Source organism: Balaenoptera physalus (genome assembly GCF_965194825.1).
Source record: "Balaenoptera physalus genome assembly, chromosome: 2".
Taxonomy (NCBI): Eukaryota; Metazoa; Chordata; class Mammalia; order Artiodactyla; family Balaenopteridae; genus Balaenoptera; species Balaenoptera physalus.
The window spans coordinates 115,739,643-115,767,407 of NC_138883.1; the positions used below are offsets into that span (position 1 = coordinate 115,739,643).

The window sequence follows — 27,765 nt, forward strand, 5'->3', positions numbered from 1 at the left end:
TTCTATCAGGAGGAAGTAAAGTGTGTTGAGGAAGGGACACGTATTCTAATTCTTGTAAAGGCACCATGAAGGAGACCTGGAGAGCTCACATCAGATGAACAAGGGGCCAGCACTTTGGCAAGTAGATCATCAGCCATCTGCTCTCCATATGTGGAGGGACCATTAGAATGGGCTCTGGTTGGTCCATTTCAATTTGACAAGCATTTATCGAATACCAGTTGTGTGAGAGGACCTCTGTCTAGGCTACTAGGATGAGAAGACCAGGTTCCATCATCCTCAAGGAACTCCTAATCTAAGTGTGGGCGTGAGTAGGAAAACAACATAGTACAATAATCACAGGTATAAAGTGCTGGGGACCGGAACTCAGTCCTGCCACATCCACTGTTCTACTCCATTATGCTCTTGCTTTTAATGCAATAAGCTTACATATTAGCCATTAATTAAAGCATCAGTTTTATGGATCTTTTATTGTTGTAAGTCATTGCTTAATAAACCTAATTCTTTCTTCTAGGCAAAAGGAGATAACATGTTTTAAACCAGTTGTTGAGATCAAAATTATTTAGGCCTTCTACCCCCTGGATTAGGCAGCTGTGGAGAGAGAGAGACAGAGAAAGAGAGAGAAGGCGTTTTTCTTTAGCTTTTCTCATTTTCTCCTTCTCAGGTGCATTTTAGCAGATGGTCTTGGAGGACAAGGTAAGGCCTGCCTTTCTGTTCAGCTCTACAGTTCTAAGTTCTCTTTAGGTAGCCGGAGGAGGGTTGGGTCCTCTTGGGCTTATCTGACTCTCGTTTTCTTATAGTCAGGTATTCTCATAGCTAGCTTGTCCTTCACCAGCTCTCCTAAGAGAAGGACAAGATCAGCCTAGCTTTTAGTTCCTTGCCAACCTCTGACTCCCAAGTTTGTCATCTTTGAGAGGCTACTGAAGCAGGTGGCTTCTTTACTTGCCTGGGCCTCTTTTTCCTCTGACCATCATAAATAACATGGACTTAAGGGATCAGTCCCACTTCCTTACTGTACAAATAAAGAGATGGAAGCCCAGAAAGCTGCTCAGGTTCGGACTGGGAGTTTAATACCAGGAAGCAATAATTTATAAATAGAATTGCACGTTGTTTACTTTAAAGAAAGGAACGGCAGAATGGAGAGTAAACTAAAGGCATGGAGGAATTGATTCTGAAAAGTGATGCTAATGATGAAACAGAAAGGACAGAGAAGTAGTCGTGTACACAGGCAACGTGCACTTGTATTTCCTGGGGCTAATCACTGAGTGGGTGCCTGGCCAAGGTGGAATCCACATAAACGTACAGAAAAGCAAGAGACTTGAAGGCATCAGAAACAAGAGCGGGGCAACCACAGCCTTTTCCTCACGGCCTAAATGTTTGTGTGTTTATTTATTTTTAAAAATCAAAGACAAAACAGGCAGTTATTGAACAGTTTTGCCCAGCCAAATAAAGGAGCTCATGCTGGGAAAAGCTAAGATCATAGTTCAAAGGAATGCCAGCCCGGGGCGGGGGGTGGGTACGGGAACCACTGACCTCCAGGTAAACAATATCCAGCTTCAGAGAAGGGTTTCTGGACTAACCTAAGGATGTACAGTTCTAAAGAAAGACTGATGGGGACCTGCCCAAACCGTGGGGAAGGGAGTGAGCAGGGGTTAGGAGAGGTCCTGCAAATGCCACAAGGATGAAGACCACTGGGGGCCTCGGAAATAAGGAAAAAAGCCAGATGTTTCAAATAAAATGGCAAGGATAATGAACGAGAAAGTGGGAATGTAAATTTGACCTAGATTTATAGGACAGTAAAACTAACATTATCTGCCTTCAATGCAGACATCTAACTTTCCAGCAGATGGAGATGTTACCATGTGAAAGAGAAGTTTGACAGGTGGGCACAGCCCCAGCCTTCCTACTTTCCAGAATGGGATGGCTTGTTTCTTAGGAGGGAGACACAGAGAGTCTGAAATATGTAGACTCCAATCACTAAGTAAATAACACTTTTTAAGAGAAAATGTGGGCGTTACCTAGGTTCCAAATTCAGAGGTCAGCTTTTAAAATGACGAAAGTCTTCCCCAGTTATTTCCTTCTCTATTTGGAAGAACTTGGAGAAAATCAATTGTTTTCCAAGCTTTGTGTTTGGAAACCATAGGCTGAAAAGGGTTCTATTTGCCTTCTAATCAACATACATTTGCATTATAGTACTTGCTACTTTAGGAGTCTAGGTTTCAGGGTTTTCTGTTTTTGTTGTCTTTTCTTTTTTTCCTGGGCCCTGGAGATTCCCTTGCAACCGTGGGCATGGGGGTCAAGTTGTTTTCACAGCTTGCTTGCGTTTTGTTTTAGGCTTCTGAGGACTTGGGCAGGATGCTTTTATCAGCCGTTTGAAGAATTGAATAGCTGTGCACTGCAAGCTAGCTGCTAGGCATAACTCATTAACATTTAAAAAAAAAACCTGTCTGAGTGCCTATAGAATGGGATCTTTTTGACGGACAGTGTTGTCTGGGTGATCTCAGGTGTTAGAGAAGCATTTTCAGATCTGCTCAGGATGCTGTGGTTGGTGATTGTCTCTAAATCAAGGAAGTGGTACCCATGAATCAGGCCTTATATAGGGGTTAATATGGCCTTAGGTGTAAAGGGGATAATGTTTTATCTCCCCCAAAGTCTTTTTCCTAATGAGTTTTTAAAAAAGAACTCAAAATTCATTCAAATACATTTTCAGGAAAACTGTAATATGTTCTCTTCTTTTAGATTTTAGTCTTAGAATAAATTCCAGGAGGGGGATGAATAGATCAGTGGGTATGAATTATGTCACCTGATATCTGCCTTATTTTCCCAAAAGTATTGGACCAATTATACAAAGATACCACTTTCACCCGGAACTTGCTTTATGTGCCATCATTTTTAAAAAAAGAAAACAAGACATCTTTTTTGTTAATTATAAGTATATGCGGCAAAGGCTTAGAAGTAAATATTATGGTCAGGTCAGGGAATTTCAGGCATGTAGCTCAGAATTCTGGTCTGCACAGTTTAGGAGAAGCATCTTACAGATTTTCTTCTCAGCCCAGAACCCCTTTTCCACATTCCTCTAAGTTCAAGCAAAGGTTACCCTCCCTTGGCCAGGGGACCTCTTGCTGCCTGCCAGCCGGGAAGTCTGGATCTTCTTTTGATCTTCTATTTTTTTCTCAACCCAGAGCTATTTAATCTCTCTGGGGAGAGGCAGAGACATTTGTTATTTGGCCATCAACAGTTAACTGCTTTTGTGGTTTACACACATAAACAGAAGACAAATCAAAACTGCACTCAGGATATCACACATTCCCAGTAAAATCTGAGACTTTAACAAGAACCTACTTTACCTTGTTTCACATAAATCATCCCTCGGATTTGTCCAGAAAGAGCAATCAATTTGTGTTTTTAACACTCTCGAGGGGTTCTTACAATTCTGTCATATAGCTGCCTGGTTCATTCCCCTTAAGCCTTTTAGTGACTCATTAATTTGCTCACCAAACCCATATGGAGTACCCAGTATGTGCCAGGCCCTTTAAGGAGGAGAATGCGGGTGAAAGCGATGGAAATGTATCCCAAGTAATGGGGAATGAAGCAACCTTCACCCATGCTGTCCTGGTTTGGAGTCAGTAATGCCATCTTTGTTTGCAAAGGACAGCTGATGCCCACTTCACTTGACGAGAGCAGACAGCAAATCTCTGTGGGGCAGCGTGGTCTGTTGGATCATCCCAGCTATTGGAATTTGACCACCAATTTTAGGTATTGTTTCATTAGAGTGTTGATTTGAGCCTTGGAATATAATGGGAGGAGGGGCAGACTTTTGAATGCAAAGACTCTAGTTCCGTTTTTTCAAATTTGTAGCAAAATACAGATCACAAAGTTTACCATGTGAACTGTTGTTAAGTATACAGTTCAGTAGTGTTAAGTACATTCACATTGTTGTGCATCCGATCTCCAGAACTCTTTTATTCTTGCAAAACTGAAGCTCTGTACCCATTAAATAATGGTTCCTCATTTTACCCTCCCCCTAACTCTCGCCACCACCATTTTGCTTTCTGTCTCTAAGAATTTGACTACTCCAGGTGCCTCATATGAGTGGTACCATGCAGTGTCTTCTTTTAAGTGGCTTATTTCACGCAGCATAATGACTGAAGATACATCCATGTTGTAGCCTGTGTCAGAATTCCCTTCCTTTTTAGTGCTGAATAATACTCCATTGTAGGTATATACCACATTTTGTTTGTTCATTCATCTGTCGATGGATACTTGGGTTACTTCCACTTTTTCGGCTCTTGTAAACATTGCTGTTATTGTTGTAGGAAAAAAATGAGGTGTGAGAGGATGGGCCCAATGGAATCTAGGCCAAAGGTTTAAAAGAGCTTATATTACATTCTCTCTCTGTTTATGTTATCTAGTTTGATTTTCATGGGACTATCTGTTTTTGGTGAAATCTTTGTATGGCTTTAACTGGACAAGGAAAACAGTGGGGGAAGAGTAGAGAGGACTTGGAAATATGGTTAGAACTATTGGAAGATTTCTGGATTGCAGAGGGAGCTGTGGAAACTTTGACTTTCTTAGGTCTACAAGGTTGAATCCAGCTTTGCATCTCACATCTCCCTCTGTCTACTCTGTCACATAACCTTCCCCTGACCTCCAGCACTCTGAACCCACAGAAAGACCTTGAGTGTCGTTGCTCTAAACATGTGCTTGCCCATTTGTCACAGTGCCCTGCGTTTAATATGTTGGATGATCCAGGAGTTTTCCTGGAGCCTGATCTGCCTAGTACAGTGAAGAGGAGAGTAGAGGATAAGCTGGATTACTCAGTCAAAAAGATCACATCCTTTTATCTCAACTCTATTAGGCATTTCAAGAGAATTCTTTTTCTGGCCCCCTCCCCCGATTTTTTAGGTAATTATGGCTGGCTAAATTTTTCCAAAGGAATCCAGAACATCGGGCTATGGCTACATAGTCAAGGTGAAGTAGGGGACTGGGTCTAGGAAAAGAACCAATAATCTCACAAAGGTATACTGGCTGTGACTAGGTACTGTTGGAGTATGGGGAGAGGTGCCTTCTTTCCAGGCATCCCGGTCTGTCACATGCTTTCCATTGAGGCAGAGTATGCTTGTCGATGGGAACTTCTGCTGAAGGAAAAGAATAGCGAGTCCCTCACTAAGACCTATATTTGTCAGTGGCTGAGGGTTGAACTGCAGGGGATGCTGGCCCTTCAGAACACAGCAGTCTCTCAGAAGAAGGATTAAAACCGTTTCTCTATACAGATCCAATAACGAAATGAAACTTGCAGGTGGCTATTTGCAAGAACCATAAAGAGAAAGAAAACAGAATAATGAGATCTTAAACAGCATTCCCAAGGTTTGGCTACTGAGCAGCTGGAGTCCTGAAGTGCAGCCAAAACACCATGGAACCGCTCTCCCTACTCGTCTTCCAGGCTTATTTTAACTTGGCCACGCTGTTTCGGCAATTATCAAAGAATATTCAAAGAACGGGCAGCTCCGCAGAGCTTTGAAGACAGCCTAACGTCAATTAACTACCTACTGACAAGGGAATACTTTTAATAAAGCCTTGAAACTAGGGGGGACTACCACCTAGCGCATCTTTTTACCTCCAGCCTCCAAGGGTTGCCACATTTCAATAAAGTCAGATATTTCCATGTCTGCAGTTCTTAATAAAGCTTCCAAACACAGACTTCGTCACTTCCCTGGGCATCTAGTTTCGGGGGAGAAGAAAGGAAGTGAACAAATATTTGCACCTGTGCTTTTACAAGCATTCTCTTATTTGATTCTCAGACAAGACTGTGAGATAAGCATTAGCATACCCATTTTAACAGATAAGGAAAGCAAGGTTCATAGACATAATTAGTCCAATGACACAAGCTTAGTAAGCGGCAGAACTCAGATTCAAACCTAGGAAAGGACATAACAGAGCCACGCTCTTTCTCTTTCCCTTTTATGCCTTTCAGTGGATTCGTGAATGCTACGTGGTTTGTCTAAAGGTCTAACCAGCATCTTTTCTGCTGCATTTCTTTATATACAATTTTTAAATTGCATTTTGAAGGTGCTAATGGACCCTGAAGGCCTTGGCTAGGGAGCCGCAATGCTGGCAGCAGCTAGTTCTGCAAAACGGCTTTGGGTCTCTGAGATTGAAAGGAAGGCTGCACCTCATTTAACTCAATGGCCACCATCCAAATCGTCCCAACAGTCAAGAAGTGGGCCGCTTTTCATGCCTCTTCTGTACACATCCTTTGTTTTTCCTTTTTGTCTTTGCCCATCCTTTCCCCCAGATATCACAAAACACTGTTTCAGCCTGAGGTTTCAATTAGGTTCTGGCGTGATGAGCTCATGCCACGCTTTGTGTGGCCACGGCAAGAACATCCTTCCCGGTGCTTTCTTAGCGAGGGAGCCGGGGCTGCTGAATTCCCTTTTCATGCCTCCACAAGGGAGCCTCCGTTTCTCATTTGTCCAAATCCTTGTTTGTCTTCAGGAAGTGAAATGCTTGCATTTGATTGTGATTGGGATGGATTGACATCTTTTCAAGTCCTGTGGAGGAATGAAAGCCAAGCTTACTCAGAGGGATTATTCCCCTGCTTTCAGTCGGGTTGAATGTTGCATTCGTTTGGTAAATAGTGGTGGAGGGTCCCACCCCTGCCTTTTTCTCTGGGTGGTTGTGCATATTTGGACAGAACGTGTTCTGCCTGCAGAGAAGGCCCGAAAAAAGTCTCTTAGCAAATAACTAGGACCTGAAAGGGACAAACGAGGCTGGCTGGTGAGGCCTTTCAGTGTCACAGTTCCCATCTTAAGGTAAAAATGATCCCTTTCCACACTTGTCATGTCAATTCCATGGGCCACCATGCAAGAGTAAATTCACCAAGCCAGCAAGGAGGAGAGCCTTCTTGGTTCCTGGCTCTTATAGAGCCTCCGGAAAAAAGCAGGAGTCTAGCTGGTCAAAGCAGCCGCTGGCTGGGGTTCTTTGTGTCTGTCCCTGTGTTTGTGCATGTGCAAGTGGCCTCTGCTCTGTCTGGCTGGCTGTTTATTTTGTTTGGAAAGCTCCTGGCTGTCTGGGATTGTATCTATTCATCCCCCTCTGTACAGAGGCATGTAAATGAGCTTGTTAATTCAATCAAACAATTGATTAGGCTTTTGTTTTAATGTGCCCAGCGCTGTCCTAGGCACAGCAGGAGGGCATGAAAGATGCCTCAGTGGGGTCTTTATCTGTGACCTTGAGCAGCTCCGGAGCCTTTCTGAGCCGCCTGTTCTTATCTGTGGAGCTAGAAGGTCAGACTACCTGATTTCTAGGACTCTTCCTGCTCTGAGGTTCTCTGATTGAGGTCATGAGAGATGGAAAGAACTGAAGCCAGCTAAAAAATAAGACCTGTTGTGGTAGAGAATACAAATGAGTTATGTAGAAAAATACGTCCTTTGGTTGTATCCAGCGTAAGGTTGCTAGCAAATAAAAATAAAGAACGTCCAGTTAAATTTGAATTTCAGATAAACAAATAATTTTTTAATGTATTTAGCCTAAGTATGTCCCATACAACATATCTTATGCATCTGAAAATTTTAACTGGGCATTCTGCACTTTACCTGGCAACCCTTATCCAGAGAGATCATGAGAACTGTGGACTTAAAGAAGGGTCACCCCTCCAGGCTCACTCCTCTCCGGGCTGTCTCTCCAGCCACACTGGCCTTCTTTCCACTCCTCCTACCACAGGGCCTTTGCACAGGCTGGTACCACTGCTTGAGGTGGCTTCCTCTCCATCCCCTCTCTCATAAAACTAATTCATTCTTCAGATTTCAGTTCAAAAGTCACTTCCTCGGTAAAGCCTTTCCTGATACTCTAGACAGAGTGCATTTCTCTGTTCTATATTCCCTGGGAGACTCTGCCTTCACAGCACTTGTCACAGTTTTTAAGTTTGTGTATTTCACAATCATATGCTGGAGGTAGGGTTTGTGTTGGTAGATTGGAATGTCAAGGACATTCTGGAGAGGTGAACAAAAGAGATAGAGCCACAGAGGTGAGAATGCCCACGGTGTGTTTCCAGAACAATGAAGAGAGTAGTTGAGTCGTTAGTTAGTGAAAGACCCACTTGTAGAGAACGATGTCCTTGAACCCCATCTTAGGGGCTGGAAATAGACGTTCTGAGGAGAGTGACGAACTCGGGATGGCTGCAAGAGGAGTGGTAACGCGATGAAAGTCATTCTTCAGCGGGTTTTATGAAGCCCCAGAAGGGAAAGCTGAGTCTGAGGTTAGCTGGGGCTCCTTGAAGTTTTCCCCTGAATTCTGAGAATTTGTCATACCAAGGCATCAAGTGGCTTTTGATGGCCTCTCAAAACTTTCTTCCTGCTGAATCCTTCTTTTTCTAGTGTCTTACCATGTCTGCTCTTTAATGTTTAAAAGAGAGAGCCTTTGTTAGAACCACTGCTTGGTTTTCAGGTATGTGGATTTGCTACATCTGCCCACACATTCATGCAATAAGTTTTGCCACCTTATGGATCAGCTCATATTGTGTTCTTATCACTCTTGATTGCTTTGGCCTGGCGCCAACAGACTCTGGAAGATACATGTGTGCATACACACTTATATACATGAACACACTTATACGCATAATGCACACGTAAATAAGTACACATATACACACGAATATATGCACACAGGCATTCCTACACCCAGATACATGCAGCATATATACATACTACACACATGTAAACATACACACACATATACACGCATACCTATACATGTATGTATTTTTTACTATGATAATGGCAGGAGATGGGAAGTCAAGCCACCCTCCTCTGGGTATTGCCTGCAGAGATGGTGTCACTTCCTCTGCCTCTGAGTTTCCCTGGCCTCTGAGACTTTTACTTTACAGGGCAGTTTGTACCAGAGTTCCCTTCCCCAGCTTCCTTCTCGGAGCTCTCAACAGCCTCAGTCCTTAACAAGAAAAACCCCAGCCACATTGTTTTGCTGGAGGATATGTATATATGCCGTATTTTAATATATCCACATCCGCTCAGATAGATATATATTTTCCCATAAGAAACTGGTTATGACCTCCCACTTCTATTGAAGCTGTCAAGCTGCTTTCCTGACAGTTGGCCAAACTGGCTTTCTACTGACAAAACCCCTTTCACACTTTCATTTTTTTATTAAATGTAACATTTTAAGATGTAGCGCTACATGTCACACAGCTTGAAGAGTTTTGAACAGCATGATTTTTTTCCATAATGGTATTTGTTTTCAGTCACTTTTTCCAGCTTTGGATTTACTATGACATGAGAGAAAAAGAACACATTTCAGAAAAAAGGTTGGGTAACTTGGACAATGTTGGCTTAACCAGTTCCTGTGAAATTACGTGTCTAGGAACTTTCTCCAAATGGGAGGCTACTGCTGTTCCACGTTCTGCTATCTGGAAAAGTGCAAGGAATGCTAGCCGTGGTGCTTCGTAGAACTCAAGACAAGTGTGTTCATTCTTTCTACAAGAATGATGGTCTTGCATGCCCTGGGCTGCCGATCTGCCTCTGCAGCCTCATCTCAGCTCATCTTCCCTCGCTCTCTACTTCCACCATGGAGTATGTCTCTCACCCCTCAAACGGGCCATGTGCGGTGATGAGCTTGCCTGAGCCTCCAGGGGTGAGGATTAGCTGAGTCAATGTACATAAAGAGTCTGGCACATAGTAGGTGCTCAGTAAACAGTAGACATAAAAATTATAAAAGGCAGGAAGAGGTTAGGCAGCCAGAGGCAAATGCAGATGCTAAAGAAAGAGAAGTTCCTTTTCCCTCTCCGTTTCCTGCATAGTATGGACCGTACCTGCCAGCTCAGAAGGGAACTTCCTCCTTGAATGGCCTCTTGATTACAGTCTCGACTGGCTGGCTTGCATGTATAAAACTGTAACCTTTGATTTAGTTAGCTGAACATCATTTTGTGTGTCAGCTTTGGCAGTGCATTCCCAGGGTGTCAACTAGTGGTCTGGTCGCTGGGTGGGTCTCCTTTCCCCATCCTGGTTCAATAGCACCAATTAGAAGAATGGTTCTCAAAGTGTGGTTCCCGGGCCAGCAGCATTAGCATCACCTGGGAACCTGTTAGAAAGGCAGATGCTGGGTTTGGTAAGAATCAGAAACCTAATGAATCAGAAACTCTGGGGCTGGAGTCCATCAAACTGTGTTTTAATGAAACCTCAAAGTGATTCTGAGTACACTAAAGTTTGAGAACCACCATTAAAGTGTTACCTACTAGAAATGTGTGTAAGTGTGAGCAGTGCTAAGAGGAATTTAACATCTATGCAACATTGAGCCAGTGATTTTTCAGGATTTAAAAAAGGCATTTTGGGGCTTCCCTGGGGCGCAGTGGTTGAGAATCTGCCTGCCAATGCAGGGGACACGGGTTCGAGCCCTGGTCTGGGAAGATCCCACATGCCACGGAGCAACTGGGCCCGTGAGCCACAACTACTGAGCCTGCGCATCTGGAGCCTGTGCTCCGCAACAAGAGAGGCCGCGATAGTGAGAGGCCCACGCACCGCGATGAAGAGTGGCCCCCGCTCGCCGCAACTAGAGAAAGCCCTCACACAGAAACGAAGACCCAACACAGCCAAAAATAAAATAAATAACATAACAATAATAATAATAATAATAATAATAAATTTAAAAAAAAAAAAAGGCATTTTGTGTACTGTTTTTAGTCCAGATCTCCAAGTCTGTTAAGACTGTCAATTAAATAAGATTCAAAGTTTAAATCACATAGTTGCAGTGTGGGATAGAAGGTTAGGGGTATTATTGTCCATAATTGATAAGCTGTATGCTTTTGTATTTAAGGTTTGATAATGGAATGCACGGCCAAACAATTTCCTTTTCAGAACAGGAAAAGCTAAGAATTCGTCTTGCCCCTCGTCTCTACTTTTTCAAACAGTTTTCTAATTCCAGAGAAGAGTCTGGGCTCTGAGAAGCATTCTCCTCCTCTTATTTTCCATAACTTTGTCCTGGAAAATACAGTCTGGAGGAAAGCAGTTTATAGAGTAATCATCTGCGTCTAGTGCAGAATTTGGAGTCCAAGGGCAGGCAGATCCTTCGTCATAAACAGGAGGATTAGCACGTAGATAATGTAGTTGGCAGAGGTCAAGCCTGGCATGGCTATGGCTATGGCTCTGGCTGCCCTGGATTACTCACCCCCAAGCAAATGCTGCCAACTCCGTGCCCATTGCTAGGACTTTGGGCAAACACCTTTTTATTTTATATAAACCCTGCAAACACAGTTAAGACAGTGCATCCACATGTTTCTAATTCGTTTACACTTCACTCATCAGCATGTGTTGGGTGAACACCCTGCCACGTCTGAGTTTTATGAGCTGCGTTTACGAGGCTGCTTTTCTTGAACAGGGATATCATATATTCTACCAAAAAAATGGAACTTGAGCCTGGGAAACGAGGGCTTCAGTGTTAAACTTGGAGTGAACTTGTGAAGTTTGAATGGATCCGAAACTAAGCACAGATGTTATCCATTCTCCAAGAATAGCCTCACGTATTTATTCACAGAATGTCTCTCCTCTTTTCTTACCTGAAATTTTCTCTCTACCTAAGGGAAGGCGAAAGAATGTGCATTTGTGGGGAAAGCCTGAACCTCATTTCCTGCCACTTTGAGGAGTCTCCCTCTTGCTTACTAAGAGATAATGCAAGCCTTGGTAGTAGCAAAGCTGGCTAAAATCTAGAACCTTCAGCAACGTGTTGCTTTCGTGGAAAGCAACATTTTTGCTCTCCCACTTATGCTGAGTTCCTGAAAAGACAGCAAGGAGTTTTATAGTTTTGTGTTAATTTTGAATAGAGATGGAAGGGACCTACCACTGATAGAAACTGTGCAGGATTCCATTTCTCAGAACCCAGATTGTTGGAGTTATTTTTTAAATTCTTTTTAAAAATAATTTTTATTGTTTAATCTAAGTTACGCATGCATGTATCTTACAGAGTCAAATAATTCTACAAACTTTGCCCCCTCCAGTATTTCTTCCTCCCCAATAATTTTAGTTGTTCTTTTGATATTTACCTTCTTATCTCTGAATAATGTTTATATCGTTACTTCTGGATTTTTCAGTTTCAGGTGTTTTCTGTTGAAGGTGATGATGTAGCCCTCTTTCATCATCCTCTCCCTCCACCTCACCACACATACACACACTTCCCATCCCACACACTCTCAGTGTAATTATGTTGTAATTTTGGTTAGATTAATAACCATTGCTTACAGTATGACTATGTGCATGCGCTTCACAGCTGAGCCATAATAGTGTACTAGGTCAGATCTCCAGGATGCTAATCCTGAGACAGAGATTTGTGCCCAGTGTTTATTAGGCAGTGATTCTGGAACTATGCCTGTGAGGGGTGTGAGATGCAGGAATGAACAGCTCTGAGCTGGGAATTACCCCAAACTGAGACGGGATGGGCCATTGTACAACCACATCGACCCCGTCCTTGGACAGGGGCTATCCCCGAGAAGGAGGTTGGTGAGGCGGCTCCCTTAGGCTGGGGGCAAGTTCCAGAAAGACACAGCTGTGAGCTAACAGCAGGCAATACTCCCAGCTGCTGGGGGAATCCTGACTTGGATTAGGATGGTAATGGTAGATAATCTGAGCACCCTAACACCCTGGTCCTGGGCACTTGGTGGGCTCCTTCAGTCTGGAAACAGCAGCTTTCTTGATATTTATGTGTTGATTTCTTGGGGATCTGGGAAGCTAACTGCTGCTGCTGCTCCTTTTTTAAAAAATAACGGCTTTATTGAGATAAAATTCACATACCATAAAAGCCACCAATTTAAATAGTACAATTTAGCAGCTTTTAGTATAGAGTCATACAACCATCACCATTATATAATTTCAGAACATTTTCATCACCCCAGGAAGAAAGTCCATACCCATTAGTAGTCACTCCACATTCTCGCCTCCCTCCAGCCCCTGGCAACCACTAATCTACTTTCTACCTCTATATGTTTGCCTATTCTGAATATTTGATATAAGTGTAATTATACAATATGTGACTTTTTGTGATTGGCTTTTTTCTCTTAGCATAATGTTTTCAAGGCGCATCCATGTTGTAGCATATATCAGTGCTTCATTCCTTTCTTTTGTCACGTAATATTTCCTGTATGGATATACCACATTATGTTTATCCATTCATCAGTTGAAGGACACTTGGATTGTTTCTACTTTTTAGCTATTATGAATAATGCTGCTATGAATTTTCACGTGCAGGTTTTTGTGAAGATGTATGTTTTCATTTCTCATTGGTATATTCCTAGAAGTGGAATTGCTCATATGGTAACTCTACATTTAACATTCTGAGGAACTGCCAAATGTATTCCAAGGAAGCTGTTCCATTTTACAATCCAGTCAGCATTGTAAGAGGGTTCTGAGTTCTCTACATCCTTGCCAGTGCTTCTTATTGTCTTTTTTTTTTTTTTCAGCCATCCTCTGTGTGACATGATATCTCATCGTGGTTTCAATCTGTATTTCCCTAATGACTAATGATATTGAGCATCTTTTCATGTGCTTATTAGCCATTTGTATATCTTCCTCAGAGAAATGTCTATTTAAGTCCTTTGTCCATTTTTAATTGGAATCTCTTTTTATCTTTTAGTTATAAAAGTTCTTCATAGATTCTGGATACAAGTCCCTTATCTGGTGTATGATTTGCAAAAGTTTTGTCTCATTCAGTGGGTTGCCATTTCATTTTCTCAATGGATTTCTGTGATGAAGTCCAATTTATCTTGTTTTTTCTTCTGTCACTTGTCCCTTTGATGTCATATCATCTGAGAAACCATTGATAATCCAAAATCATGAAGATTTGTGCCTACGCTTCCTTCTAGGAATTTTATAGTTTTAGCTTTTACATTTAGGTTGATGATCCACTTTGAGTTAATTGTTATATATGGTGTGAGATAGGGGTCCAGCTTCATTCTTTTGCATGTAGATATGCAAAGTTGTCCCAACACCATTTGTTGCAAAGACTATTCGTTCCTCATTGAATTATCTTGACACCCTTGTCAAAAATCAATTGACCATAAATATAAGGGTTTATTTCTGGACTCTCAGGTCTGTTCCATTGATCTATGGTGTAGCCTGTGATAATATCACACTGTCTTCATTACTGTAGTTTTGCAGTAAGTTTCAAAATCAGGAAGTATGAGTCCTCCAACTTTGTTTTTCTTTTTCAAGGTTATTTTGGCTGTTCTTGGTTCCTTGTATTTTCATATAAATTTTAGGATCAGCTTGTCAATTTCTGCAAAAAAAGACAGCTGATATTTTGATTAGGATTGCACTGAATCTGTAGATCAATTTTGGGGAGTATTGCCATCTTAATATTGTCTTTCGATCCATGAACATGGAATTTCTTTCCATTTATTTAGATCTTCCTTAATTTCTTTCAACAGTGTTTTGTATTTTTCAATGTGTAAGTCTTACACTTCTTTTGTTAAATTTGTTCCTAAGTGTTTTCTTCTTTTTGATGCTATTGTAAATGCTATTTTTACAATAAAAAATATGCTATTATTTTAAGGTTGTTTTATTGATAGTGTATAGAAATATAATTGATTTTTGCATATTGATCTTATATCCTGTAACTTTGAGGAACTTGTTTATTGGTGCACTTAAAAATTTATCTATACACAAGGTCATGTCATCTGTGAATACAGATAGGTACTTTTACTTCTTCTTTTCAATCTGGATGCCTTTTCTTTTTCTTGTCTATTTTGCCCTGGCTAGAAGTTTGTTTTGTTTTGTTTTGTTTTTGTTTGTTTTTTGTTTCTCTAAAATCAGTAGTAATGTCCCCTCTCTGTTCCTAATTTTAGTATTTTGAGTCTTCTCTCTTTTATTCTTGGTTAGTCTATCTAAAAGTTTGTCAATTTTTTCCCTTTAAAAAAAAGCCAACTTCAGTTTCATTGATTTTCTCTATTGTTGTCTCTCCCTTGTGTGTTTAATTTATTACCATTCTAGGTTTCTTCTTCCTGTTGGCTTTGAGTTTAGTTTGCTCTTCTTTTTTCAATACTTAAGGTGGGAGATTAAGTTATTGATTTGAGATCTTTTTTAACATAGGTGTTTATAGCTATAAATTTCCCTCTAAGCACAACTATAACTGCATCCCATAAGTTTTGGTATGATGTGTTTTAATTTTTATTAATCTCAAAGTTTTTTCTGATTTTCCCTGAGGTTTTTTTTTCTTAATCAGTTATTTAGAAGTATGTTGTTTAATTTCCACATATTTTTGAAATTCCTAAATTTCTTTCTGATATTGATGCCTAATTTCATTCCATTGTGATCAGTAAGCATACTTTGTATGATTTCACTCCTCTTAAATTTATTAAAGCTTGTTTTATGACCTAACATTTGTTCCCTCCTGGAGAATGTTTCATGTGTACCTGAGAGGAATGTGTATTCTCCTCTTCTTGGGTGGAAGGTTCTATAGATATCTATTGGGTCTAGTTGTTCTATCCATTATTGAAAGTGGAGTATCAATGTTTCAAACTATTATTGTTGAATTGTCTGTTCCTCCTTTCAATTCTGTCAGTTTTTGCTTCATGTATTTTGGGGCTTCATTGTTTGTCTTCCTGATGGATTTTATCATTGTAAAATGCTCTCATTTGTCTTTGGTAAAAATGTTTGTCTGAAAGTCTGTTTGGTCTGATATTAGTATAGCCACTCCAGCTTTTTCCAGTGTTCTCATTGCTTTTATGAAGGAGCTGATTTTCAAAGGCTTTTAGCTAACCATTCTGGAAAGTAGAACCTCTGACTAATTCTTAAATATGCTTATAGATAATTTTTCTGTTTTTAGGCCTGCTCTCTCCCCTATTTCCAAAGTTGCCTTCTGGAGATGGTACAATACTAGGTAGCTTCATTGCTTCAATTCCTGCCTAAGATCCATTTGCTTGGGTCTGTCTGCTAAGTCATTTCCATGGATCCTTCTGCTTCCCACCTTCCAAAATTTTATAACTGTTAGCTCTCTTTCTATATTCTTTGCCCTTTATCACTTAAAAATATCTTTACTCTTAGATCAATGGATTTTCCAATTAAAGAGTTCAATGAGTGATTTAAACATTTAACCTGTATTTGAGGGTAAACCCTTTAGCTGTTAGTCACTTTATTCTAAGCAACCTGAATTTTCTTGTATATTCTCCAGAATTTTAAAAAATGATCAGAGGGCTGTTTTACTGTCAGAGATCCAGGCACTATCCTAAATTAAAAATAGTGCTTGTATTAACTTTTAAATTTAGGCATGGAATTTGAACATCTTTGATTCAGTGTAAGAATAATCAGCTGCTTCCAAGTCTGTTCACTACTTGATGTTTTCATAGAGCAGTTGTTCCCAAACTTGACCACGCACTAGAATCACCCAGAGGGCCTGTCAAAATACAGGTTTCCAGGCTCCATCCCCAGGGCTTCTGATTTAGGAGTTGGAAGTGAAGCCCAAGAATTTGCATTTTCAACAAGTTCCCAGGTGACGCTGATGCTTCTGGTCCTGGGACCACACTGAGAGTCACTACCTCGGTGGTGTGTGGAATGTAAAGGTATTCCCTGTGGGGGTGGGAAGGACTTTTAGGAAGCAGATGAGAGCAGAGAGGGAGAGCAGTAAGAGGGAGCTAAGCACGGAGGAGAAGGATGTGCCCACTTGCTCTTATCCTGTTGTTCTAGCTTGTGCTCTCCTGTTTTGTCCCCTCTCTCTGCAAGGAGGAAACCATGACAAAATCTGCTTAGAGAAGAGGCTCTTGGCATCAGAATTGTAATTCTATTCAAGGGGAGAAAAGAGGAGTGAAGTGACCATCCATGAAAAACATTAAACTGTAGCCCTGCAGATGTATTTTTATGTGGCATTTTCAAGTGGTTGAGGAGTATGAGGAGGGTCTGGAGAAGTCAGGGCTAATGTAATTTTATGAGATGCTCTACATGCAATATTGCTAAGGCAGCAGGATTCTGGGCAATTTTGTCAGGTAGTCACTTGTCCCCAGGTTTCAGTTATCTCCTAGGATCCCCCTTTTCCTTGTTGCAAGTCTGAGAAGGCAGGGACACTGCCTAAGCCACATGGACAGAGGGTCAGACCTAGTAGCTGGTTTGGGCCACAGGTAGGAGAAACCCAGACTTAAGGCTGTTCCTCTGGGTTATTTTCATGTAGCCATTTGCTGTCATTGTCTCATGTTTAGCCATCTTTTTTTTGTTCTCAGAATGTTCTTCCATAGTATGGTTGCAAATATTGAGGGATAAAGCTGTGGCTGCCAGTGATAGTATTCCAAAGGATAGAGGTGATTGGGAGGAAGTCCAGAGAAGTGAGAACTCAAAACCCTTGCCCTCTGGGAGGCTGCCTTTCAGACACTTTTATTACAAAATGCAACAACGCACCTGGATAGTTCCTGCTATATCACCTCCCAAAGTAAGGAGCTGGGAGAGAGGAAATGGGGTCTGGATACATAGATGACATGAGAAAGCTGGTTGTAGGAGACTAATTTTCCCTCTAACTTGTCACTTCCTTTCTTAGGCCTGGTGTGTGTGTGTGTGTGTGTGTGTGTGTGTGTGTGTGTGTGTGTGTGTGTGTTTAATCCATAAAATGATGGTTTGGTTTCAGACATTCCCAAAGGTGCTTCGTCTCTGGTAATCTTTGACTTTTCCAAGATCACCTCTTATATCTTTTGGGCAGCCAGCGCAGGAAATCAAGTCTCTCGATTTCTCCAATAGAGCTCAGAGTACACAGAAGATTTCAGTCTTCCGTAAACCATGCGGTCCCAGAGGTTGCCTGTGATTTCCTGTTAGCGGTTTTCAATGGCTTCGGAGTAGAAGGAAGTTCATTGCTATGACAGTCACGCAGCCACACTGGGGAAAGTATGATGTATTGTGTTGTGTAGGAAAAAGTTAGTATTATCCAATGCAGTAATCAGATTTTCAGACAAAGGCATGACCCTGGAACATGCTGTTTATGGCTGAACATAGCATCAGTCTTGTCTCCAAAAACAGTGAAACAAAATCAGTGTGTACTTGGCATGTCTTTCTCCCTTGGATATGGAAATATATCTCGCCTGAACATTTTTCTCATTCTTATTTTGGAGGCAACTAGATTGCTCTGAAAATATTAGTTGTAGCAGTAATTAATTTAGGATTTATTGAGCACCAGCCTTTGTGCTGGTGAAGCGCTTTTTGTGAAGTAACAAAAATATAAAGAAACACCCCGAGGTAAGGGAATCTATCTAGTGGGGAGAGAGGAGAGAAAGGCAAAAACAAAAACAAAACAAAAAAAACCCCAAAGGCCAATATTCATTTATCTATCCCTCCTTTTATTCCTCAGGGATTTGTTGAGCATTTGCTATGTGCCCAGCTCTCTACTGAGTGTTGGGGATATAAAAGTGAATAAGATAGACACATCTCTGTGGTCCCTCAAAGCCATGCTTCAAATGAAGTTTGTTTAACCTTATAGTAGAGGAGACTGGGTCAGCCTGTGATGGATGGACCTATAGAGTAGATCAGGATCTGTGGAGGGCTTCCCAGAGGGGGTGACCTGGGAACTAAAGCAAAGTAGAAACAGGTGCTAGCCAGAGGAACAGTGAAACAATGGCTGGACAGAGGAAGTGCTTAGTTGGGGATAGAATGCACATTTAAGGAGGAACAGGAGGAAATGAGACTATAAAGGTAGCCAAGGTTCAGCTCCTGAAAGATGTTTTATCCCTTGCTGAGGACTTTGGACTCCAAACTAAGGTGATAGGGAAACCACTTAAATATCTGGTAATGGAGGAATTATTACAGGAAACTCAGCCATTTAAAAGAACATAAAATGATATAATTGTATAGATCTTAAATAATAAAAAGTAGAACATAAACATTGTGTGCTCACTGTGATTGCTGATTTATACGATATAATTTTGACTATGTTAAAGCATGGGAGGATGTCTAAAAGTGGAGTCTATTATTTGCATTGTGAGATTCTTTCAGAATTCCTTTACAGTACTCACTCAGCATCGAATCTCTACTATGTGCCTGTAGATCAAGATACAACCCCTTCTCTCTACCATCAAATAGAGAGAGATCTAATAACTTTCACGCATTTTAAAAGGTGTGTGACTGTGACATGTCCAGAATAGGCAAATCCACAGAGACAAAAAATAGATTTGGTGGTTGCCAAGGTCTTGGGGGGAGAAGAGAATTGGGAATGACAGCTAACAGGTCCAGTGTTTCCTTTTTTGGGGTGATAGAAATGTTCTGGAATTAGTTCACGGGGATGGTTGTACAACACTGTGAATATGCTAAAAACCACTGAAATGCACACTTTGGTTAAAATGGTTAATTTTATGTTATGTGAATTTTATCTCAATAAAAAATATAGAAAAAAAAAGATGCTTATTGATTATTGGGTTGTATTTTTCTTTTTCGGTAGCCAAGGGCAATCGGAAGTGTGAGCTGAACTGCCAGGCAATGGGCTACCGCTTCTACGTACGGCAGGCTGAGAAGGTCATTGATGGTACCCCCTGTGACCAGAACGGCACGGCCATCTGCGTGTCTGGGCAGTGCAAGGTAAGTGCCCCTGGACTGGCGTATCTGGAGTGGCTCTCGGGTGTTTGATCTGTGCCTGCCGACTGCACTGTTTGCCAGGCTGTGGCGTGCTTCCTCCCCACAACTTATGGTCCCCTCCACTTCAAACCACGAACTCTGGGAGAAGTGCGTAAGACAGGGCGGCTTGTTTTGCTCCGTGTTTTCGATCTTTGGGAGTTGCCAAGTCTCACTCTGGCATTTCAGTTATTAAGTGATTTATGCACGTTTATATCACGTGCGTGGTAAGAAACTCAGCGATCTTTCCTTGTTGGATCCAAAGCTTCTTCCTTCCCTCTGAAGTGGAGGTCATGGAAAGGGCACTGCTGGATCAGTCAAGAAACAGTTGAAGTCATCAGGGTGGCATTTTAAGGGCATGGCGTATTTTATCTTGCCTCCCACCAGCTGGGGCCAGCTTCCAAATGAAAGTTGTCTAGTGCCTTTATAGCTGCAGTTGTACTTTCAACAGGAAGTTTTTAGCCTCCTTGGACTTCTGAAGTCTGTTCCAGGAACTCCCAGCCCTGCATTCTGCAAACATTCTGGTCTGTAGAGAATCCCTGTGGGATGCTACCCTTTGACAGAAAGCACCATGTGGTTAAAAATAGGCGCCCCAGAGGAGATGGCACCAATTCCACAGCCACATTAATTGGAGCCTGGATGTCGACCCTCCTTTCATCTATAAATGTAAGAGTGGAGGTCTGACTCTAGCAGGTAAATGACTCTTTGGAGCCCAGACTAAGATTCTATCTTAATTAAGTTGCTGGCAGGACTGAGTTTCATCAAAGGAAGAGCTCTTTGGCTATCACGTCTGAAAGTTCCTGTTCTACTTTGAACGTAAATTGCCACTGTGTTTAGTATCAGAGCTATTTGAGTATGATTTATAAGCACCCCCATTCCCCTTCCAGCCTTTTTCTTAATGAGGTTTTAAATAGGATACAAAATAATTTATCAGAGCAGTATGGATATTCTCGGATTGTGAATAAAGGAGGGAAAAAGCTGTCATTTGATATCTGATGCATGTGAGGTTGTCTTTGGATGAGCAAGAAACCCCCAGAGCATTGATGCAGCACAAAAGAGGTAGGGAGCATGATGGGAAGCACATTGAAGGCTGGGACCCATCTGGCCTCCAATCTCTGCTCGTTTGGAAAAAACTGGGTTTCACGCATCCCCTCCCTCCTTACTGTCCTCAGATAATACCCCAAGGAGTTCCGTTAGTGTTTTGTGGTTTCCGGCTCAACTAGTTCCTGCTTCTAAATGCTACTGAACCTGAAATAATGCACCTTATAGCAACCTAGCTTTTTCTTTCAGATCCTGAATCAACTGTTCTATTTCCTGAATACAGGTGCACACTGCTGGGAGGTGGTGTAGTTTAGTGGTTAAAAAACATGCCCTCTGAAGTCAGACTGCTTGGGTTCAAATCCTACCTCTTCCATGATTGACTGTGTGACCTGGTACAAGTTCCGTAAGCTCTCTGTGCCTGTACATCATTTACAACACGAGGAGGATGGTACCTACTTCCTGCATTGTAGTGAGGAGTCCCGAGCCAATACACATAAGGTCCTCATAACAGGTCTGGCGCTTAGTAAAGCATGCTGGCTTTTCTTAGTATTATGTTTGCTTATGCCCACATATGTCCTGTTGTATATGAATTTTCTATGCGAAAGTATTTGCTTTTTTTTTTTTTTTCAGATTATAGATTTGTGAGATCCACATTATCTTTTGAGGCAGCGTTCTTACACTGTAGTGTGAATCACAGGGGGATGGCAGATTCTACATTGGTAGGTCTAGGGAAGGGCCTGAGTAGTCTATTTTTTTCAACTTTAATACTGTATCTTATTTGACCTAGTGTATCCAAATTATTATCATTTCAACATGTAATCAACATAAAAATTATTAATGACATTTTTACATTCTTTTTCATATTAATTCTTCAAAATCTGGTGTGTATTTTACTTCTTGCAGTGCAACTCAGACTAGCCACGTTTCAAATGCTCAGTAGGCACATGGGAAAAGGTGCTAAACCTCACATGTAATCAGGGAAACTCACCAGATTGCCAAAAATTTAAGGGGCTGACAATGACAAGTATTGGCAAGGATATGGAGGACTCTTTTTTTTTAACTTTTTGTTTTATTTTGGAGTAGAGTTGAGTGGTCTGTTTTTCCAACAAGCTCCCATGTGACGCCCATACTGCTGGTCAATGGATCATACTTTGAGTAGCAAAATCTTAAAGGGCACAGTGATTAAAATATAGTTCACAAAGAACCAGAAATGTAAATATACAGTGGTGAGATGAGTTGGAAGGAAGAGGAAATGTGGTCTCTTTCCACTGGGGGAGCTTGTTTTCTTAGTGTTGCATTAAGTGCCTCTAAGCTGATGATATGAAAGGAAAACAAACACTTATAAGGACAAGGTATGGGTTCTTACTAATTGATGAAAACCAGTGGTGTAGGACAGCACAGTTTGAAGATGATAATTGCTGAAAGACTGAGACAGACATTCCCCAGGATGTGAGTAGATGAATAGGAATTTGATGTCACAAGGACAACTTGGATATTACTTCGTATTTGTTCTCTGTGCATTTGCCTGAAATTCGCTCATTGATGTTGTTGGAACCGCTGACTGTCGCGTCCTCTTTAGAACTTCAGTTTAAATAATCAGAAGTACATTTGCTTCCCAGGCTGAAGTTCTGTTTAGTTTGCAACTTTCAAAGGGTAAAGTGCCCTTTTCTGAATACTTGATTGGAAGCCCAGAATTCAAGTTGCTATCTCTGCCTCGCTGACCTGTGGCTGAGAGAGCTGTCACTCTCTGACAGGAGTGTCTACATCTGAAATAGCTCCAGAAAGCCTCTGCTGGACACAGAGAGTTGAAAGCAAACCCGGGCCTGCCGCAAAAGTTAATGAAAAGTGACAAGCATTAAATAAGAATACGCGCTAAACCTACACAAGAGTAGCTGAGGGAGAAGGGCGTCCTCCTGACACCAAACCACTTCCAAGCCACCCCAGGCCCACCCAGAGCAAGCTGGAATGCTCTGTTCCAGCTCCTGGCAGAGCGCTCCCTGGCCAGCCTGTGTTTACCCTGTTGCTGGAGCTCCACTGGGGTTTTAGATCCAAGAGTTGGAAGAGGGGCTGTAAGAATGCAGAAACCCTTGAGCTCGGGGCTGCAGAACATGGGAATTCCTCGCCAGTCCCTCAGAACTGGGTAACACTTCCTTTCTTGACAGGGAATGAAGGATCCTAAATGTTGGCCTCAGACTAAGGACTGCATATTGATAGCCAGGCTTTGAAGGGAAAGAACTCTAGCCTTGACTTTTCCTAAATCAAGAGGGTGTATCTGAAGCCCACAGAGATTCTGCCTTCCTCGCCTTAAACTCATCTCTCTAGACATCAGATAGGAACATCCGGCCAGTCTTCAGAGAAGTCTCTGCCCCACCCAGTCATGATCGTCATTGATGGGAATGAAATAGCATCTATGTCTAATTAACAGAGAGCACAGTAACCATTTCTATCATTAAGCATCACATTAAGTGTGCTATGAGGTTTTTTTTTCCCTTGATCTCAGTTTCAAGCTCTGCAAAATTCTGGATTTTCATAGTTTGATAAAGTACATATTATTTTTGCTGGAAACTTAATGCAAATAGATGGAACTTGGCCTTCAAAGGTATAGCAGCCATTTGAAAGAACAGGGTCCCTTGGATAGAAACTAAAAAAAAGCACAAACAACAACCTTAGCTCCCTGGAGACCAGCCTTTCAGAAACCTCAGGCTTTCAAACTTGAATGCTCCTGAAAGAGTCAGACTCACCCCAAAACCTACCCTCCCTCCCACCAGAAAAAAATCCCTGATGGTGGAGAAACAGTCCTTGAGTAAGTGCCTTGAAATAATAGGCTGATGCGAAACCTCCACGCAGGAAGGTGTTGAAGCTAATGCACACAGCAAGGAGTTGCTTCTGAGTGTTCACCCTGTGCCAGACACTGTGATGTGTGCTGTTCATACAGAAGGATGCCTTAAGCCATTTGTCTTCACAATAACTCAGTCAGTATGCATTATCAGTCCCCATTTTACAGACAACTGTTATGAAGACAAAATGAGTTGGATAATACTGGCTTTTTAGGGTGAATTGTTAATATTGGCTTTTTAGGGTGAATTGTTAATCAGAACAGAAAGAGTAATTTAAATGTGATAGGCGGAAACTCTTGTGCTTTAGGTGTCTCCCCTATTCTGATTTTATTTTCCTCACTGCGTCTTTCCAAAACAAACTGTCTTTCTAGAACACACATTAGGATAATGCCTCTCTTTGGCTTAAACTCCACCTGTGGCTCCCCATTGCCTGTGGAATAAAGTCCAGGCCCTTCATCGTCTGTCTCCTGCCTGGCCTCCTGGGGCCCTGGTGCTGGCTGGGCTGGGATGTGTTGCTCCATGAGCCAGGGGTCCTGCAGGGCTGTGCATCCACGAGAATGAACACACTGTCTGGCAGCCTGGAGAGCCGTTCCACGTCCACTCTTGGGCCACCCGGTGGGCTCGGCCCAAAAGCCACTGGCTGACCCCACTGAGCACTGTTTCTGTTCTTCTGTTCCCACTTCTTGTGATTATTTGTTCCCATCACCACTGCCTACCACCCATCCAGGCCAGGAGCAATTCCAGGCACTTTGCTTTTGAATAGGTACTTAAAATAATTGTGTAAATGAATTGAGGTACTTGGTGACTCAATCTGTTGGATTTCAGCAAATGAAATTAGTCTTGAATCCAACACAGAGCTTTCTCTTTTGGCTGGGATGGGCAGTTGAGGGCTGATAACACAAGGACATGAAGGCCCCTTGGCTAAATCCCCGGAACCCAAGGCTTTGAAGGTCAGGGAGAATTCTTGGCACCTCCCCAGGCTCCTGTCTTGTTTTTAATTTTATTCACGCTGAATTTCTTGAGTCCTGACCGAGCTAATGACAGGAAGAAGCTAAGCAAAGGGTGAGAGTGCAGTCTCCCATGGTGCCTTCTGTTGAGGGAAAAGACCCCCTTCTGCCACCCACCTGCCCTCTTCATCCCTGGTCAGCCAGCACCTTCCATGCGGGGCCCACCATCCGCGCCCCTCCCCGCTCGACGGGGGCTTTCATACCTCCTCTCCCAGCTGGGTCACTGCTCGGCTTCGACCAGGACACATCAGTGGACATTTTCATATTTATTCAGTAAATTAAAGCAAGGTAACTCTTTCCACATGTCCAGAGATAAGCTCGGGACCAGCATGTTGCCATGACTGGGAAGGATGACATGATGGGCGTGTGCATCTATGTGCACCTGTGAGTTCAGGAGCCAGATTTCCTCCATCCTCTATAAACTGCTGTTGTGCTTCCTGAACCAAACAACCCTGTTCATTTCTCTGCCCATTTGCCCTAAGTTGCTTTTTTTTTCTCTTGTGGTTACTGGCTTTATTGTGTGGGCTTTGCTTAGAGTTCTGTTGTTACTCGAATGAAACCAAGAGAATCATTGCTTTGAGTAAAGTGTTCTTGCCTGTGCCAGACATATGCATGAGTCAAGCCTTGAAATAGGGTGGAGAGCTTTTACTTTGCTTGAATTCTGAGCTTATGTGACACTTGGTGGGCTCCCTGTTGCATCCCCACCCCAAGCAAACTGTGTTCTAAAAGTACTTTCTGCTTGTATTAAAATGCTTATCATGTTATGTTACAGTTATTTTGACATGTGTCTGAGCTCCTAAAGCAGAGGGAGTGTTATACATATTTGTATCCTCAGTGCTTAAGGTATTAAGATTATTCAATAAATTGAATCAGTTTTAAAAATGTGTAAATGAATGAACCGAAGAACAAGTTAGAAATTGGCTTTCCTAACCCCTTTTCCTAAAAATGATCAAGAATAGGATTAACTAAGCATTAAAATTTTAGAGCCCAAGCCCTGCCTGATTGTTCTCAGGGCCTCTTGAAATCTTAAACAGAAACCTACCGTGAACTTGATGTAATTTGCCTGATTCTATGCACTTCTTTTCCATGATCTATGATTTTTCTCATTTTCAAACACTGGGACCACTACCTAACAAAACTCAGTTTGGATTTCTTAATATATACTTATGAATTATTAACTAATCATTAATCAATAACCCAAGCAATACACACAATTAACTCAACAAATAGTCTTAACTGCTCCCAGCCATACACTGGGCTAGGCATTGGAGATAAAAAAATGGGAAAGATTAACAAGGTTGCTACCCACATTGAGCTTAATTTAATGGAGAAAGTAATAAAGAGAAAAAGTCGGTTAACAAACAAAAAGAATGACAAATTTTGATGAGCACTTTGAAGTTAATAGGGAACTGAAATAGTGAACAGTGATGAGAGCCCATGTTAGATGGGGTGTCAGGGGAAGGTCTCCGAGGCGAGCAGGGGTCGGGAGAACAAGTGGAGGCTATATTACCGGCCATGCAGGTCCAGGGACTGGCAAAAATGTGTGCCAGGTCTCCAGGCGGGACCCAGTACCTATGCGGTTCTCAGGAGCTGATAGATACCAAGGTGATCATTTTGTGTTTTCTTCTGCTCTCTGCCCTTGGGTGAGTCTGGTCTCCCCCTGATGGTGCCATTCTTCTTTCCTCCAAGATACACATCTTCCTGGGTGCATGCTGGCTTTAGCAATAGAAAGCCCTCCACTGGGTCATTCTCTAAGCCGAGAAAGATTGCCCTGGAAACTGGATGATATAATGGGTCGAGAACAGGTTTGGGGGTCAGCCAGGATCTCTAATATCAAAACAGATGAGAGAGGGTTTGCTTAGGTAAGATTGGGGTAGGATGTCCGGAACCTCCAACCTGCCCTTCCTGGTGGTCCGTCCTATACCAGAGTGTCGGAGGAGAGAGAATTTTAGGGTTCCTTCCCCCTGGTCTTCTGAAGGAAGGGGCAGCCTTCCCCCAAAGGGGACTTAAAGAGCTATTCTATCCAAATTGGCAGGAGTGCTGACTGGCACTTGTAACTGAGAAATGAGAGGAAGCTTCAGCAAAGTCCCCTGGGCCAGACAAATAGTCCACCTTTGCCCCAGTCCATCTCTATTCCTGCCCTGAACCAAACACAGGCTAGAAGCACTGCCTGAGTATGACCTGTTATGATACAGACGCTACAGAGTTATGCAACGCTCATTGTATATAAGCTCATCTGCAGATACTTTTCCACAAGGCACGTAATAAAAATTTTAAGGATGCAGAAAATTGTATTGCATATGGAAACCCCAAGGCAGTGTCTGTTCAGACTAACAAAGCCAAGGAGAGCAGTCCCCCCGCCCCTTTCCCTTTGGCCCCTGTGCACATTCTTGCTGAGTCAGCTCATGCTTTTAACTGATGATATTGACAGAGGATCAGACTTTAAAAAAAAAAACAAGTAGGCTGCTTAGCCTGATGATGACTTCGGTAGAGCCTGAAAGCCCATCACCCTGACACCAAGTTTGGGCATCTTTTTATAAGTCAGGTCAAACCAAGTAGTGAGTAGCACTGCTAGTGTGTTAGAAAAGCTTCAGAAAAGTATCCTGAGGTGTTGTGCATCTAGGTAGAAATAGATATTTGAGGGCAACAGTGCCAGAGAAAAACACATTTTTTATTTTGTATTTGTAATAGATAATAATATATTACATGACTCCAATATCAAAAAATGTGATCCCCTGTCTCCATCCACCACGTTTCCCATTCCCCAGCAGGAAATAACCACTCTCTGAGAGTTCCTTTTTTAAGGCAGATGCTTTCATGCACTTACCAGCCCATTCGTATTATATTATTTTCCCTTCTTCTTGGCAAATATGGTCTGGACCTTGTTTTTCTTTTTTCTTTTAAAAATTATTTATTTATTTGTTTGTTTATTTTATTGAAGTATAGTTGATTTACAATGTTGTGTTAGTTTCTACTGTACAGCAAAGCAATTCAGTTATACATATATATATTCTTTTTTTTATTGGAGTGTAATTGCTTTATAATGCTGTGTTAGTTTCTGCTGTACAACGAAGTGAACCAGCTATATGTATACATATATCCCCTCCCTCTTGGACCTCCTCCTCCCACCCCCACGCCCCCATCCCATCCATCTAGGTCATCACAGAGCACCGAGCTGAGCTCCCTGTGCTACATTGCTGGTTCCCACTAGCTATATCCATTATGGTTTATCACAGGATATGAATATAATTCCCTGTGCTATACAGTAGGACCTTGTTGTTTATCCATCCTATGTATATAATAGTTTACATCTGC

General features: G+C 42.0%; 1 protein-coding gene and 1 long non-coding RNA gene across 2 annotated transcripts in view; one reads left to right on the forward strand and one right to left on the reverse strand.

Annotated features, from left to right (window-relative positions):
* The window catches only part of THSD4 (thrombospondin type 1 domain containing 4), a 576,458-nt gene that overhangs the window by 249,001 nt on the left and 299,692 nt on the right, over positions 1 to 27,765 (forward strand). Inside the window, exon 7 of the mRNA XM_082443764.1 lies at positions 19,396 to 19,532. Within this exon, the coding sequence (XP_082299890.1) occupies positions 19,396 to 19,532 (137 nt within the window). The remainder of the gene's footprint in view (positions 1 to 19,395; positions 19,533 to 27,765) is intronic.
* Positions 1 to 27,765, reverse strand: part of LOC309651620 — a 455,214-nt gene that overhangs the window by 162,100 nt on the left and 265,349 nt on the right. The window lies entirely within an intron of this gene.